The 17,905-nt window shown below is 40.9% G+C and overlaps 1 protein-coding gene across 2 annotated transcripts in view; it reads right to left on the bottom strand.

The window, feature by feature from the left end:
* Window positions 1–17,905, bottom strand: part of EFNA5 (ephrin A5) — a 278,072-nt gene that overhangs the window by 39,000 nt on the left and 221,167 nt on the right. For both annotated transcript variants that reach the window (XM_024743378.1, XM_024743379.1), the window contains exon 2: window positions 6,209–6,501. In XM_024743378.1, the coding sequence (XP_024599146.1) occupies window positions 6,209–6,501 (293 nt within the window). The remainder of the gene's footprint in view (window positions 1–6,208; window positions 6,502–17,905) is intronic.

Genomic DNA, 17,905 nt, shown 5'->3' with positions numbered 1-17,905 from the left:
CCTAATGCTTCTAATTTATCTGCTTGTCTCAAACAGTATCATCTAAGAAAAATTTTAATTGCTTTTTCTATTTGGTTTACTATTACAGTATTTATTCATTCAACAAATACTGAACAATTCTTCTATGTGCTGTTTTCTACTATTTTTTTCACTTAAAATATACCGTTTTATTTTTTTAAAAAGGGCTTCAAATGCTTGGCTTTTTATTTATTTACTTATTTTTGGCTGTGTTGGGTCTTCATTTCTGTGTGAGGGCTTTCTCTAGTTGTGGCAAGCGAGGGCCACTCTTCATCGCGGTGCGCGAGCCTCTCACTACCGCGGCCTCTCTCGTTGTGGAGCACAGGCTCCAGATGCACAGGCTCAGTAGTTGTGGCTCATGGGCCTAGTTGCTCTGCAGCATGTGGGATCTTCCCAGACCAGGGCTTGAACCCGTGTCCCCTGCATTAGCAGGCAGATTCTCAATCACGGCGCCACCAGGGAAGCCCAAAATATACAGTTTTAAATCAACATTATGGTTAAGCAGATTTTCCACATTATAGAGCGCTTGCCTGATTTTAGAAACACTTGTGTGAGAAACTGCACTCTAAGTTCCAAACAACTCACCTGTAAATAAGCTTTTGGAACATATCCCGTTGGCAAGTGAAGCACTTTCTTTATAGTAGTATTCTCTGGATTTACTGAATATTCTTACACTTCTTAAAGGATGCTCAGTAACCATCTTATACAATCAAATGGTTTCTGAAGCTGATTCTGATCATTTCAATAAGATATCTCTTCAGAATTAGGTTTCTCATTTTGTCAGTTTTAAAAAACTGTGTAGTAGATATTAAAATTACTTCACAGTTTAAGATTATAAATTTTAATTAAAGTACACAAAGCAGAGAATTAGCAGTGAACCACATACATTCAAGTATGCACTGAAGAATGATGCCCACAGAAACATAAACTGTCCTCATGATTTTCTAATTAAAAAAAATATGTATACCAGAAAGACTGGAGCAGAAAGCTTCAGCCCCTTGAAAGTTTTCATTGATGAGATTTTTTAGGATTCTAACTTCAAGGAAATGGACATACTTACATCACCGTGTCAATTATGAAGGAGTAAAACTAAAGCATCATGGGTATTCAAGTTTACTTGCCAATAAGCTTAGGAAGAGTATTCCCTAATAATCTCCCAGAAACTCCTGGATTCCATCTGAGCACTATGACTATAAACTATCTTTATTCCAAGTATCTTCTTTTGAAGGAGATCAGCTAAACCTTAGATGTGGCAAACGCTAGAAGAATTCTCTGCCTTTTTAGTATCATTTTAAGAAAATGACATCTATCTTCCTTATTGTAGGTCTCTCATTAAAAATCACTCATTTCCTGAATCGAGTGTGCAATCATAATTTAGTCTGGATGCTGAATATTCAGTGGATTTAAGAAGAATTTCTTTGAAAGTACAACTTTTCTGAAGTTATTGTATTAAAAAGGTCAACCATCTGGGAAGATACAGTTCAGATGGAAGAGTGTCCTTTGGAGAGCTGAAAATGTAAAAATGTGTTTAAAATGTATCTTGCACTACCTGATTTGGGGTTCCAGTAGAGTTTATAAAGTAATATTCTCTAAACAGTAGTGCTAATAATTTCTAATCTTTTTTAATACAAAATAAATTGTTTCTTTTTAGGCATATAAGACCTAGGACCTTATCTCTTCACTTCCTTTTAGTTGTTTACTCACTTAATTTCTTCTCAGACTAGCTACATACTTCTTGTTTGTGTGAACTTTTTTCAAGTTACCTAACTTTTCTGTGCCTCAGTTTCTCCACCTGTAAAATGGGAAATAAGAGCAGTACCTCACAGTGCTGTTTTGAGAACAGTAGGGTATTTAGAACAGTGCCTGGAACAGAGTGAGTGCCACATAAACACTAGTGAGCCTTATTTATTGATCATCTACTACATGCCAAACAATATGATGGAGGGCATAGAGCAGAAATAGCCATGAACAAACCACCATAAATATATAATGTGATTAACTGCTTGAGCGAAAATAAAGCAGAGTTAAGAGTGTAGAGAATGGTACGGATATTATCTTTATATAGGGAGGTCAGAAGAGCCTCTCAGATAAAGACATTTTTTTGGCCCAAGCTAAAGCAAGTGAGAGCAAGGGATGTGGATACCTGGGCCAATGAGAACCTCAGGCAGAGAGAAGATAAAGAACCAAGGCCTTGATGTCAGGGGGCACTGGGCAGGTATGATGAACAAGGAGGACAGGGTGGCCGGAATAGAGACAATAGGCAGAGATGGTAGGAGGAGAAGTCCAAGAGACTGAGGGTGGGGAGGAGAAGAGGACTTGTCTCAGAGGACCTTGTTTGCCAGGTTAGAGACTCTGGATTTGGTCTTGGTGAGACAAGAAGTCTCTGGAGGGCTTTGACAGAGCAGTGACATGAGGAGGGGAAACAGATAGGAGCCTGCCGCGCTAGTCAAGACAATGGATGATGGTGGCGTGGATCAGGTGGCCAACGTAGAGCTAGTTCAATAATTCTAATATGCTGCTCCACTCTCCATTTTCCTTAAAAATATCCCTTTAACTGGCATTTATTGAACATCTACTAAGTAAGGCTTTGGGCTGGGCCACTTTACAGATGTTAACTCTACCCTAGTGTACAGACCCTATGATAAAATATATTAAAGCTCCAAGAAAGTTTGAAAGCATCTATTGCAACCTCATTATTTTACAGATGTGGAAATAGAAACCCAGAGAGATTAGATGATTTATCCAAAATCATATACCTCGTTAGGTCAAGAGAAGGGCCCAGGACTCAGTTTTCCTTACTTTACAGAAGGGGACATTCAAAATCAGCAGTTGTACTAACTTACAAAGATAACTTACGGCGCCCCTTTTTATTCCCCTTTGCCTCTTCTGATTTAAAAATTACGACACAAAACTTCTTTCACACATGTCCTCATTAGGTTAACGTTTATGAGAATCATTTCTAAAATGAGCATTTTTGAAGTTTCTAAAATAACTCTTTGCCTTAGGAAGTCTATATAAGTGACTATTGCCATAATCTATTGACGGGAAGTTCTGCATATCTATCACTGGTAGAAAAACCACCGACCTTCTCTAGTTATTTTAGTATGCCAGTCTCTTACCAAAATAACTCCTGTAGATTAGAAAGAGTATCTGTCAGATTGAGAGGATGGGCTCAGTCTGCCTGGCCGATAATCGGCGATTCCAACAAGTCAGTACACTGCCTGTTCCCAAGGAAAGGAAGACATGGCATAGAGTCGTTCTTGAGACAAATAAAGGATCTAGAATCGTGAACGGTATTTTATTTTTAACGTAAACAGGAGACTTCATGAGATATTTCCAACTACTGTATTTTCTTAATTTTGTATAACTTGGAGAAATTAAGAAGGAAATAAAGCTCGTTGAAGATAAAGCAGAACTTGATAAGAACACTCCGATTTGTGTCCTGAGTCTAAGTGATGAGGTGGACTTCCTGTTATGAACTTTTCCTCTTCCCTTCCCCCCCAGTTCAAGCTTGTATCTGACTTTCGGTCCTCTGCAGTCACCCCTGAGCTTAAGCCTTCCTCCGGCACCTTGAAGCAGGACCGTCAAAAGGCTATAGCTTTCATTTTTCTCTTGGAAAACTTGGAAGAGATCTTAAGGCCTTGAGGAGCTGAAATATACCCCTGGCCTAGTAAGGACATTTTATAAAACTGACAAGTGGGCAGTCAGGCTGGCTCCTGAGATCAGCAGTAGGGCTCCATGTAATGTAATGACTGTGAAAAGAGCCATTTCCCAATCATCTCGTTCATTCCACGCACATTAGGAAAGAGGAAAATTCAACTGAGGGCCAATTCTCCCCTAAGAATCCTTTAGTTTAATTATGACCACAGTATCTGAAATGTCTGTAAGGTGTCCACTCTCAGCAGTGAAAGGAAGAGAGGAAACCCTTTCCCTACTAAAAAGACAGGGAAGGATGCTCTTATGGTTCTAAAACATGATTGAAAATTCAATTTAACCGATGACCAGGCCACTGCGCTTCTTGTAAATGAACATCTTTTTGCTGCTAATTTTGTGCTATTTTACTTTTCATTAAAAGAAGTAATTCAGGTTAAACTCAGCTGAACAGCAAAAAGCTCTTGGTATTTTGAAGCATTTTGAACAATTACTTTGACAGGAGCCCTTGACAGTTAAATGACTCTGTTAAATGAATGTTACAGAAGACACATAATGATTTTTAGTGAAATATTGAATTTAACCACAAATGAGGAAAAACCAGTCATAAGCACTATGGGTGTATTTGAATAATAACATCTTGCTTATGAACCTCAATGGATTCTATAATTTCTAATAATCATGCAATCAACTAGTTAGCTGGTGAGTATGTTTCCCATCTTAGTGCCCTCTATTCATTTTTGCGTTTTGCTTTTGTTGCTGTTTTTTAATCTGAGAAACCATGTGAAAATTTTGAAACTGGCAATAATTTCCTCTTACATCAGTATGATATTTTAGACTTAGGCAATTAATGAGTCTCTGTCTCACAGCTGAAGTCTTCCTTTTTCCTTTTTCTCTTCTGCTGAATGAGATTCTTTGACAAAGTAAAAATCAGCAAAAGGCAAGAGCCTGCTGCCTGAGAACATGTGAATTCACTGTATGCTAGTGTTTCCCCCATCCACGGGACTCAATATTCCTTTTCTTATTTTATGGATCGAACGTGAGATACTATCAAGACTTTCACATGTTTTTTCATGACTAACGACTGAAATATGTACTGAAATAATAAAACGGGTGCTGTTCAATTTCCTTTTTAAATTCAATTCCAATATAAGTGAGAGTGCCCTTATGATGGGGAAATCCGGCTTATTAGAAAACTCTGTTTTCTGGAGAAGAAGAGGAGCTAGAAATCCTTGTAGACTTAAAACATGTGGGTGAGGAGAGGTGGGGGAGGACACTGGGATTGAAGAAATGAATCAGAAAACCAGGAACGCTCCTTATCTCGTTTGCCTGGGAGGTGACGAGCAAGCAGCCCAGCACCCTGGGAGGCTCTGCGCTTCCTGATTCTTCCAAGCAGGTGAGGTCCAACCTCCCCTACGTTCCCACGGCTCCCTGCACTCAGGCTCCCTGCACTCAGCGGCATTCAGCAACTGTCTGTTTCCACTTTCACTGCCTACTTAAATGTCTGCTCCCCACTAGACAGTCACTCCTTGAGGACAGGGAGTGTCTTTTCATTCCGCATCCCCCAAATTTCTGAGCCGTGATAAGCTGGTCAGTAAATGTACTTTTTTTTTTTTTTTTTTTTTTTTTTTTAGTAAATGTACTTTTGAACAAAGTACTTTTAACATTTAACTACTTCAGCTGACAGTCAAAACACGTAGGAAAGGCAAGATAGCTTAACTATCTGATACTAGTTAAAGGCAAGTCCAGATACACAGCAAGCTGCCTAAATTAGGTATTTCCTATAACCCTGCTAACTCAAGTGTGGTCCATAGACCAGCAGCAGTGGCATCACCCGGGAGCTTTCCAAATACCACATCTCGGGGCCCCACCCCAGGCCCCCTGAATCAGAATCTGCATTATAACAAGATCCCCAGGTGACCTGTGCACAGTGAAGTTTGAGAAGCATTTACCTAGGATACATGACCAGTATGATGCCTGAAGAAGTGATGGTGTGTAAGAAGGAGAAAAAAACCAAGATACTTCTTCACGCTCTTGCCTGTTTAAAGACACAGCTGCTCTTAATAATTGTCTTTTCTCCTTGGTGCAAAGAGAGTATTTACCAGCTTGCTGACATTTGCAGGAGTTTTGGCTTTCTCCAACTGAAAATGTGGATGATTGAAAGGATATTGCTGACACCTGAATGAGAAATCCAATGACTCCAAGCTATGTAAATTGAATTATTTCCTTTAATTCTTTTTTCAGGAATCTCTTTTTCTTTTCCTGAGCTTTGGTAGCAATTTTCATTTAAAAGAAATACAAGTCAGCAGTGGTTCACTGAACAGGCTGACACGCAATTTCATAGGGGGAGAGGCGCTGTGTGGTTAATCTAATTTGTGCTCTCAATTCCCAGCTAATGTATCTAGGGATCCTGATGTATGCATGTACAAGGAGACATCTATAATGCAGGGTCCAGCACTCTGCAGTTCTCTGAAGCACGGCTAAAAAATCAGACTGGCTTCTTGCAGCTGCCCTACGTGACAAATCTCTGTATACTCACAGATGTAGAAATATTCCCGGCCTGGTCTGAATTCAAATCCTAGGGAAAAGGGTGTGAAGAGCTGGAATTTTTCAGAGAACTTCAGTGGTCCATTCGGAGAGTGAGGCCGATTACATTCCCATCTCTTGAACCCTTTGGAAGTATGGTCGCAGGCACTGTAGCCATCAAAGTTCACCATGTAGAGGACATAGCGCTCAGTCTTATCTTCCGGGACTGAGTCCTCATAGTGAGGGCAGAACACATCCAGGTAGTCATTGATACAGACATCAATGTGGTAGTCACCCCTCTGAAATCTGTTGGAAGAAGAAAAAGATAGGATTATTCATAGAGGAAAGGCTTCCTGCTTGGAATCAGTGGTTGAACCCATTAATAACGCTCAGGCTAAAGATTTATTATAGTAAGTTTTTATTTGGTGCCATATGATTTGAGGCATGGTTTGAATTGTTGCTGTTCCAAATCTAGATAACAGCATGCCATTTTACAGAGGAATTCTATTACCGTTGTTTCAAAGTACCCTACCAATGGAGCGCTTCACTTTCATTTTAAGTGTTAAAGGTACTGATTTGCTGTTTTCCTTTCATTGTTAAGATCAGTTTTCATATTTCTAAAATAGTGTTTCATTTAATAAATGTTTTTGAATAAATGAGTAAGAAATTTAAAAAACAGATGAATTGTTTTTGTTATAACTGAGACCATTCTTAATTTCCTATGCAGCTGTGGACAATTAGAGTGATAAAATTGAGAGAATTAGAATCATAAAATTTTAAAGTTGAAAAGAAAATTCCTAGAACAACACTTCCACTTTAGAGGAAAATAAAACCCGAAGGCATAATGATGAAGCAATGAGCCACTGAGCCAGACCTGGAACCAAGACTGAGGATCCTAGTTAGGTGTTTCCCTTAGTAAATCTGCTTTTGTCACAAACTCGTTTTAGCCAATCTCTGTTTTGATGCCCTCGCCCTTTCCCTATTAAATTGGTTGAATGACTTTTCTGCCCATTTCTTTCACTTTCATAGGTTGTGTTCTAGGGCTGGACTGAGGAGGAGAGAAAGTAAGAAGTCAGATGAAAACAGCAAAACCACGGCCACTTCATCCTGAAAGAGTTAAAATGTGCGCACACAAACACACCACTGCCCACATCACAGTGTCTGCTTCAATTCTTATCTTAAAAAAGTTTTGCTTATTTGTTTTAACTAATGTGCCTTTCCCCATCAACTGAACAGTTTTTCCCAGGACCCAGTGGTGTGTGAAACAGGAATTGTTACGTACACAACTTTCTAAAATCAGAGTGGAAAAGCCTACAAAACCCCTTTGTTTTTAGCTGGTGAGGAAATTCTTCTCTGAGCCCTTAGGAGGGTCATCACAAAATTATGTCACTGCTGAAATACAATGCCCATAAAGTCATAAAATCTTCAAGTCAGACAGCCTCAGCGAGAACACTTCCCAGTGACGGTGAGCTAGTCTATTCTATCTTTGGACGTCTCTAAATGTTAGCAAGTTTCTTCTTATATTGAGCATAAATCCACTTCTGTGTAATTTCCATCCAGTGATCCTACTTCTGCTGCCTGAAATTACAAAGAGCAAATCTAATTCCTCTTCCACCAGGTAGTACATAAAACATTCGGAGATGTCAGCTGTATCTCTCTCTGTATCCTCCTTTCTCCAGACTTGAAAGTCCTGATTCCTTTGGTTATTTCTGGTATAGTTTCCAGACTCCTCATCATACTACTATTTTGACCCTCTTCACATCTTCTAGTTTCCCTTCTAGTGTTCTCCTTAAAATGCAGCACCCACATATAACAAGGACCTCTGACAGGCTGTTGTAAATACTACCTTTGCTCTGGACCCTAAATATTCATTGACAAAGTCGAGATTCCCTTCTGAAATACACCGTGGTAAAAGTGGAAAAGCTACTTATTTTGAGTGAGTAGAACTAGATCTGCTGCTGGTTGAGTAGGAGAGTCATAAGCCATCCTGAGCCTCAGTTTCCTCACATGTTAAGTAGAATAATAATGAGAATCTTCCTTGCTGACCTCACACAGCTGCTTCAAGCCTCAGATGAGGAAATGTATGAAAAAGCACACTTGAATATAAAGCACTGTTACTATTAACAGGGTATATTAAAATGGGTAAGTAACAAAGTATTACTTTTTAAACAATGGCAGTAAGAGCATACAACAGAAATAAAAATAATCCCCAGGTTTCCCTTTTTAAAAATCCCAGAAGAAAGGAAATCATATAAAAATCCTAAATTCTGTCCGTCCTCAAATATCAAATGATCCCCAGAAACTCCACTTGCTCTGTGCTTTGGAAAAGCAGCATGTTGATTTATGCAAGAGAAATAAGGAAAGATGATCAGATCACTTCTCAGTTAGAGGATCTCAAAATACATAACCATTTTTAAAAACAAGAAAACCCTCAGAAGTATTTATTTCTTTATATCTACAGTGATGACGAAACCAGGTTTTCTTTTTCTTCATTACTGGCAGACAACGATTTGTCAAGATACGAGGAAAGCCTGTGTTGCTTTTAAAAGGTTTTTGCACATCAAGGTAACATCACTGCCAAAGTACAAAGAAGAGACACTGCAACGTTCAGATAAAAGGGTGCTGGGATGTGAATCATCAGTACTCAGAGTAGGCTGACAGTTCTGGCTGAGAGCCAGACAAGAACTGCAGCAGAAGGCAATGCCCAGATGCACTTTATATTATTATATTATTATTATAGATTTTAAAGACATTCAAGGGGGAAGTTTTGCCTTTCCCTAAGTGTCACTCATCTTAGCTTCTACTGGCACTGGACACTGCTTAAAAGTGAAAATTAAGAAAACTGCCACTGTCTGGACCCATGCGGTTATTGCTTTATTCTACAAATTGTCATCGTTTTCTGGTGCCTCAAGTTTAGCTACCCTTTTTCTACACGTTTATCCCTGTTGATTCTGCTATAATTTAAATAAAGCAAACCATGAGACTGAAGAGCCATTTTACATAGGGTTGACCAGTTATCCTTTTCTGGTGACAATTTACTTTGTGTGGGGTGTTAGGTGAATCACTGTGGAGCCAATTTTAAACATGAGATTGTCCCAGCAATTAACGCTTATACCCTTCTATGCACACGACAAAGAAATGATTATGATTTACCATAGAATCAACTTATACTTCTGTTTCAGATATTCAATTTGCATAAATTATTTTACTAATGTAAATTTCAAAAAAAAAATGGACAATGTGAACATAAAAACAGTGACCAAATGGAACTCATAAAAGGCATCTGTATAATGTAGCTAAGTACAATCCAAAGAAAGGTTGAGAGTTAGATAAACTAAGACTATCCCAAATTACGCTCTTTGACTACGGAGTCACACTGAATCATTCTTTTCTGGCCTTACTGTGAAGAAGCACATATGTATGGCTAATATTACTGAGTGGTTATTACGTTACATTCATTATCTCAATTTAATCTCCATCACAATGCCACAGAATAGACACAATTAGTACACCCAGTCAGAGATGAGGAAACTGAGATTAAGAAGTCAAGCAACGTGCCCGGTGTGACAGGAATAATAAAAGGTGGAAGCAGAATTCAAACCCAAGCAGTCTGACCTCAGAAATGAGATTTAATTGCTAAAGTCAAGTTCTTAGGTCCACTCTGTATTTCGCCAGAGGGATGATTCTCATTCTTTTCTTTTTTTTTTTTTTTTTTTTTTTTTTTTGCGGTACAGGGGCCTCTCACTGCTGTGGCCTCTCCCGTTGCGGAGCACAGGCTCCGGACGCGCAGGCACAGCGGCCATGGCTCATGGCCCCAGCCTCTCTGCGGGATGTGGGATCTTCCCGGACCGGGGCACGAACCCGTGTCCCCTGCATCGGCAGGTGGACTCTCAACCACTGTGCCACCAGGGGAGCCCCTAATTCTTGATGGGGTTTCAGTTCTTTCCTACATTCACTGATGCAACAAATATTTGCCACGTCCAAGATCCGCTACTTTATGGCTTTACATCTGTTGTCACATGAAATCCTTATTGGGTAGTTATAATTAGTTTCATTATACCAATGAGAAAATGACATTCAGAGAAGTTGTTATCCACTTAGTTCAATTTTTTTCCACAGGAAATAAGCAGCAGAGGTAGGATTTCAACCTCAGTCTGATGGCTTCTGAAGCATATATACTTTCCTCCTAATCATAATGGCTCAAAGCTTTACTGACTGTAATTCCCCTCATCCTGTTTACACTGATCTTCTAGGAGAGTCTGCTGCAAGGGGTCCTGGCCCTTCTCTCTTCCTCACTAGGTTGATCCTAAACTCCTGCACTGAAAGCGGAAGGGTGCATCAACATCTGAATAAGCCTCAGATCACAGGGTTAGCTCCTGACTCACGCACATCATTCCAACCTTTCACAGGATAAAGTGCTGTTAGGCTCCGTAGCCATTCACAAGAAGGGAACTTTTTTTTTTTCCATCAGGAAACTTTCATGAGCTTTAGTTCGTATTAAATGAGCAAATTCACCTCTAGGAAGAATGATTCCACGTGCCAATATTTACAAATTTCATGGGTAGCCCGCCACTGCTTTGACACATTTGTAAATTTCTGGGAAATTTTCTTATAAATGTCTCTTCTTTACTCCTAAATCTTTAATTCCATCTATTGTATCTGTGGTTCTCTACCTCTCTGAAACCACTGCGTATAATGAACTGTAGGAATTTCTGGCTGCATACCAACACGCCAACAATAATTACAATACAATCTCTACTAAATTATCACAGTGGTTTACGACGTAAAAGCAGGCACGGTTGCCACACTTAGAAAAGTGACTGTGTTTGAGTAAAATGATTACCGCTCTGCCTGTGTTCTCACAATACAAGTCCCAAGTGCCAGGAAACATCTCATATGCATACAGTGATGGCCCTTGTCCTCCACTGGGTTGCATGGTTGCATGCCACATTATCAAAATGTGGCAGTAGGCTGGTTGAGAATGTCATATATATTGTGAAAGGGTCATTTTAATTAATTAAGAAGAATAAAATTCAGTACAGCAACTAATTCTTTGTAATCAATTCAACTACTAAAAATGAATTATGCACTTTATGATTGTTTTGATGACCCAGAGGCTGCCTGGAGGGTTGGATAAAAAATACAGTTTGGGGCTACTGATAGCAAAAAAACAACTAAAGGTGAGATTTGAGCTACAAAGTCTCTATGCAGACATGTGTTTTTGTCTTAGTTTGTCTTCAGTGTTTACCTGATGACATTCCACAGCTAAATACAGTTTTTATTATAAATTTAAACTACTATTAATATCTCTCTCTTTATATAACCTGTCTGGAGAAAGTGAATCATGGATTAAGTATTGGAATTCAAGTGAAATCAAGATGACAGAGGTGAAGTAAGAGTTGACAGGCTGTCTGGGACTTCCCTGGTGGCGCAGTGGTTAAGAATCCACCTGCCAATGCAGGGGACACGGGTTTCAGCCCTGGTTGGGGAAGATCCCACATGCCACGGAGCAACTAAGGCCGTGCACCACAACTACTGAGCCTGCGTGCCACAACTACTGAGCCCACGCACCACAACTACTGAGCCCGTGTGCCGCAACTACTGAGCCTGCGAGCCACAACTACTGAGGCCACGTGCCGCAACCACTGAAGCCCGTGCACCTAGAGCCCGTGCTCCGCAAGAGAAGCCACTGCACTGAGAAGCCTGCGCACCGCAACAAAGGGTAGCACCCGCTCGCCACAACTAGAGAAAGCCCGTGGGCAGCAACGAAGACCCAACGCAGCCAAAAATAAATAAATAAATTTATTTTTAAAAAAAAAGAGTTGACAGACTGTCTTTGCATTTAGTTATCAACAATGTGCCCCCAAGTTTCTACTGAGACAGGGACCAAAACATTGTTTCATGACCATAGTTAACCTGATCTGTAGGACTCTGCTCCTAACTAACTAATTTATTTTCAAATTGGGTCACTCCACTGGGGACATCTAGTACTTGAACACTCCAGTCCTTGACCTCAAGTGGAAGTTCTCTACTCTGACCTCGGTTCCTCTTTGCTTTGGCAAGGAGACATCACCTAGCTTTCTTTCTCAATGGATAGTTTTTCACGTCATTGACCTTACTTCCTCCTCTATCACCATATGCTCTCGTGGTGTGGAGACTGACAGCTGGGAGGTCGAGTTCACAGGACACACAGGCAGTGCCCTGGGTTCAGGCTGCAGAGAAGCAGCACCATCATCATCATCCTTCTCTGAGTTCATCTTTAGCCACTTTTCTCTGCAGTGTTCCTCCTCTCATTCCATTCCTCATTTGCTAAAGCCAAAATGCGTTTCATTTTAGTAGCTGGAAAAGGAAGGGTACGGTGCATATTTAAAACGTTCTAAATTGGCCTTCAGCATATGTTGCTGGCACAGCAGAGAGCCTGCTTCCAGGGAAATATGTACTGAGGTATTTTATCAAGCAGCTCCTGAGTGAAGTTTCTTTACTCCATAAATAGAGAAACAGCGTTACTGAAAGGAGACACTGCTTATTAGAGGTTAAGAAGCTGTGAGGCACTTTTATCCCCCTTTCATGTAATGTTTGAAAGGACTCAATGACAAAAATGCTATTTCTCATGAACTGGATAGTTGATTATTACATTTTAAATGTATTTTAATCTGTCAAGGAGGTGATTGTTTTAATATTCCTATTTGAACAGAACTACACTGTCACGTCTTTAATTACAAGGCAACTTATTATATTACATTCTGAAATTGAAATGTAAAAGAAGGATATGATTTATGGTCAAAGATTAAGCAAATTTATCAGCTCAGGGTTCCTCCCAAATTTTAAACTAAATCTCAAGTGAATATGTCTTGACAGCACAGTGTTTCAATTCTATTATAGATTTAAAGGCTAATTTCAGAATAAGATGTCTTTTTAACCAGAAGAATTTCTCATTTGTCCTGAAGGGCCTAATGGGCCCAGCAACAGACACAGGGTTTGTTTTATAAATACGTTTTGGGAGGGGATGGGCAGGATGGCAGTCTCTGTTGCGTTGCATAACACGTCTCCTTCTGTTATTCCTTTCAGCACAGAATGCAAGCCTTATGGCTTTCGGATCCTAAATCTGAAGATGCTCTTTTTTTTTTTCCAGCAGAGGTTAAAGCGAGAAATACAAACAGCAAATCAAACTTGGGGTAGATAAATCATATTAGCATCAGTGGAGGATGAAGAAAGACTTGTTTTGCTGATTTTAAATGTTCCCTCTCTCTCACAGGCTGAAATATGCCAACCTTTCAAATATATTGGTCATTGACCTTTGTTTCCAGTTCTGAGACAGAGTCATAGACAGTTTCACTGTTACCAGGCCAGTTGTTAAGGTTGAATGAGGTATAGTACATGATGACTGAAACCCACCATTCCAGGCAGCCCAATCCAGCTCTTCCAGGCTCTAGAACATACCAAGAACAACTAAAATTCCCATAAAAGTGAAGATTTACAAGTGTAAAAAGAACCTACTCAAGGATGAATTTCAGAGATATTTCTTACACATTCTTTTGCAGTTGAAAGGCTGTAGGCTACAACACACACTTTCATTCAACGAAGCACATGACACTGAGAAAACATTTAGAACCCGGCGTTGGTGCTCTGCTTATCCATTAAGGAAAATTAGAATAAAGTTCTTATACATGCAAGTTGGAAGAAAGGAAATAAATGTTGTAGTAATCACAAATTCTGCAGCATGAGAGCTTTGTCTTCAATTTAATAACTGTTGGTGATGAGAATAAGATGTAATTTACTTAGCCAGATATTTAGAATTTATTAGTGGTCTAGTATACTAACCTGTCCCTTTTTTTCTGTGTGTGTGTGTGTGTGTGTGTGTGTGTGTGTGCTTTAAAAGCAAGTGGTTTAAAAATTCCTCCATTAACATTAATTACTCATCTCAGATAGATGGATAGAAATCTCAAATACCTTGTGTTATTGCTTTTCTAGTTCAAGTCACATCAGGCTGAATGACTTTTTAAAATTGATATCTCCCAGGAGGAGTACCTGTTTCAAATACAAGGTCCACAAAATGTTCTCTCCTCCAGTGTTTTAACTCATTTGGAGTTTGTTTTATTAGCCTGACTGAGGAGCTCCAAAGGAAACAAAGCATTAAATTGGCAGAGCCTAAACAAGACTTTCCTTCAGGAAGGGACCCGGAGCTTTGGGTGACAGTCTAATTGCTTCTAAGCCCCCAAAGAGGCCTCGGACTTGGGGTAAGAATGTGTCAACGTCAACAGGCTAAATCAGCCAAAGAATTAAGCAGACAGAGTTCCACACACCCGACACATCGCAGACAACTGCAAATGGTTTTCAAAAAGGGATTAAAATAAAATAAAGAATTATTGTCTGGCAATCAGTGTATGGCCTCACAGAGGTCACTTCCACAAGGCAAAACAGCCTCCTTCTTGACTCCTGCTGGCCAGGAGCTTCCTGACGAAGCTGCCCTTCATGCCCTAAGTTACCCAGAGTTTTACATCATGTCAAGCATATGGAACAGAGCAGCTGAAACACACACACAGATCCAAAAGCAGATGCGGGAAATCACTGACCTGGTTATCCAGCCACTGTCCTAGGAGAACAGGATTCAACAAACTGATTCTGTTCTGAGGATGCAGGAGGTGGGGAGTCAGTCAAACAAATAAGCCACCTGCCAAACTGCTTACATACGTGTAGCCCTTTTGTATCCTACGAGGATGGAGTTACCCAGTAGAATTTCAGGTTATTCCTAGTTTCAAAATTAAGAACAATAACCAAAGAGAGGGCTTCCCTGGTGGCGCAGTGGTTGAGAGTCCACCTGCTGACGCAGGGGACACGGGTTCGTGCCCCAGTCCGGGAAGATCCCACATGCCACGAGCGGCTGGGCCTGTGAGCCATGGCCGCTGAGCCTGCGCGTCTGGAGCCTGTGCTCCGCGACGGGAGAGGCCACAACAGTGAGAGGCCCGCGTACCGCAAAAATAAATAAATAACCAAAGAGATATAGTAAATGTCCTTCCTATTAACCACATCAAATAATGATTTCACAGTTCTTACATACTGCTGTACAAGCAGTAAATTAAATATTTGTATTATGGCTTGATGATAACCTATTGGAATCATTACCATCTAAGTCTGAAATTTGGCCCCGACTTTTCAAAAACCGGGTGGGTGTTCGAGATCTACGTGGCATGGAACTACTGTTTATTAGTTTATTGTTAAACAAACAAAAAACAAGCTGGAAGAGAGGAGACAAATGTTTTATGGCTTTCTTTTATGTTTTATCTTCATAGGACCAGGGTAAGCAAATATCTTGCAACGCTAGGGCACAATAATGGTAATAGTGTTTTATATAAAACTTTAGGATGCAAAGCAGAAACTGTTGCTGTTTCTATGCAAATTGGCACGGGAGAAGTAGTTATTTGTATTTGGTATGGTTAGGACCTTGTGAGCAGTTGGATACAAATCTGGAACCAGGCATGAGGCTAAGGTGAGAGAGAATTGATCTGGAGTCATTAAAAATTAGGTGGTGGGTAGAGCCATAGGAAATATTGAATTCATTCAAGGTAAATCATAGATGTAGAAAAAAACTGGGACTGCACTGAGAGCAGATCACTAGAACGATGATTATTCTAGTATTTTTATGGAGACCTCCATTCTTTACACTGAGAGCTCCTTGAAGGTGGTGCTGGTATTTACTCATCTCTGCATCCCCAACACTCAGCACAGTGCCTGCACGTAGTGGTGACTTGAGAGACCTCCCAGAAAGTAAACTGTAGCTGACGGATATTAGAAACAATGTTTGAAAACAGAAAAAAACTTTGTAAAGTGCCCAATAATCTCCTTCTGTGTCCTGGGTCCCAGTATCAAATTTTGAGAACAGCTAAATAATATGACAAACAAAGGTCAAGATCAGGAAACAAAGTAATGGCCGAGGGCAGATAGGAAAATGATAATCAGGCCTATTGTTCCAGCAATGCTAGAAAATCATGCCTAGCCAAGTAGACGACTTAAGCACCTAACGCAGAATGAAAGTTTCTCTCTTGTCATTAAGTCCTCTATTCAATTACCATTTATTGGGGTAATTAAACACTGGAAAGTGATGCCAGGCTAATTGTTAGATTATGATAATTACATGTCTTTGCTATGCTACAGCTGATCAAAATAAGATGTGGTCCCGTGCACTTAGCTGGAACTGCTCTGTGATCGTCAGACTTCTGGAGAGCGCTAGGCCATTTATTACCAATTCATTACAAATCAGGCGGAGAAGCTTATTATTTGTAATGCTTCTTTCTCCCCCCCACATACAGTCTCCTGGAACAAGACTCCCCAAAGGTTAAGCCCAAACTGCCGCCTCTCATTGGCCCATTTCCATCCCAATTACACAGCTGAATGGCATTAGGTGCCTCTATTTGAGAAGGTTCATCAGACTGCCTCACAAAATCCTGCAAGCGCCTATCACATTGGCAGGAACACCCAAGGCTCCCTTTCAGCCTCTGCCAACCACTGTTCTGCTCTGAGCTGTGTCCCAGCAACCGCAAGCTGGCAGTGCTGAGAATCTTCTGGCTCTGAGGCTCCCTTCTGCTCAGGTTAGGACTAGACCAGGCTGGGGTATGCCCAGGGTTTGCCCCAGTTCACGGGAGTCGTAGGGATACAGACTGTGCCTCTCCTGTCAGGATATCCAGCTTTTGTTGCTCAGGCCGGGATCACGAGAGGAAAGCAACTTCCTCGTCACCTCAAAGCTACCAAATAGTAGCTCAAATCTTTGTAGAAAAAGACTAGAACCAATCCCTTGTCCTTGGACATTTCCGGGGGTTAAAAATCTCCCCTCCCATCCCTCTACTGGTGGAAGGTGGGAAGGCAAACAGGTATTTGAGAGTCTTCCTTTGGCTTTTTCCTGGGACTTCTCAACTCTCCCCTGCAGCTGTCATCAGAGTGTGTTCAGGTGGGCCATTGCCAGTGGCGGAAGCGCAGAGTGTCAGGTCAAAAGTTTACTAACTGCTACAAAGTTCATGTCATGTTATGGTTCTCTATTTTAGGGGTTTGTTTTCTTCTTTTATTTGGGCTGTATTATGGACTGAATTTGTCACCCCCAATTCATATGTTGAAGCCCCAATGTGATTGTGTTTGAAGACAGATACGGAGGAAATTAAGGTTAAATGAGATCATAAGTGGGGGGGCCCCAACCCAACAGGATTGGTGTTCTTCCAGAAGAGACACCAGTGTCCCCTCTCCCCTTCTCCACTCTCCCTTCATGTGCCTCTGCAGGCCAGGAAGAGAGCTCTTACCAGAAACTGACACTGCTGGACCTTGGTCTGGGACATCTATCCTCCAGAATTCTGAGAAAAGATTTCTGTTGTTTAAGCCAACAAGTCTATGGTATTTTGTCACTACAGCCTAAGCGGACTAATACAGGCAGTTTAAAAGTTAATTAATGGGGCGTCCCTGGTGGCACAGTGATTAGGAATCTGCCTGCCAATGCAGGGGACACAGGTTTGAACCCTGGTCCGGGAAGATCCCACAACTAAGCCCATGCGCCACAACTACTGTGCCTCCACTCTAGAGCCCGTGAGCCACAACTACTGCGCCTGTGTGCCACAACTACTGAGCCTGCACGCCACAACAACTGAAGCTTACGCACCTAGAGCCCATGCTCCACAGAAGAAGCCACTGCAATGAGTAGCCCGCGCACCGCAAGGAAGAGTGGCCCCAG

Source organism: Neophocaena asiaeorientalis, unplaced genomic scaffold (genome assembly GCF_003031525.2).
Source record: "Neophocaena asiaeorientalis asiaeorientalis breed wild unplaced genomic scaffold, Neophocaena_asiaeorientalis_V1.1 scaffold26, whole genome shotgun sequence".
Classification (NCBI taxonomy): Eukaryota; Metazoa; Chordata; class Mammalia; order Artiodactyla; family Phocoenidae; genus Neophocaena; species Neophocaena asiaeorientalis.
Note: the sequence above shows the minus strand (reverse complement) of the source record. Positions and strands in the feature narration are given on the sequence as shown.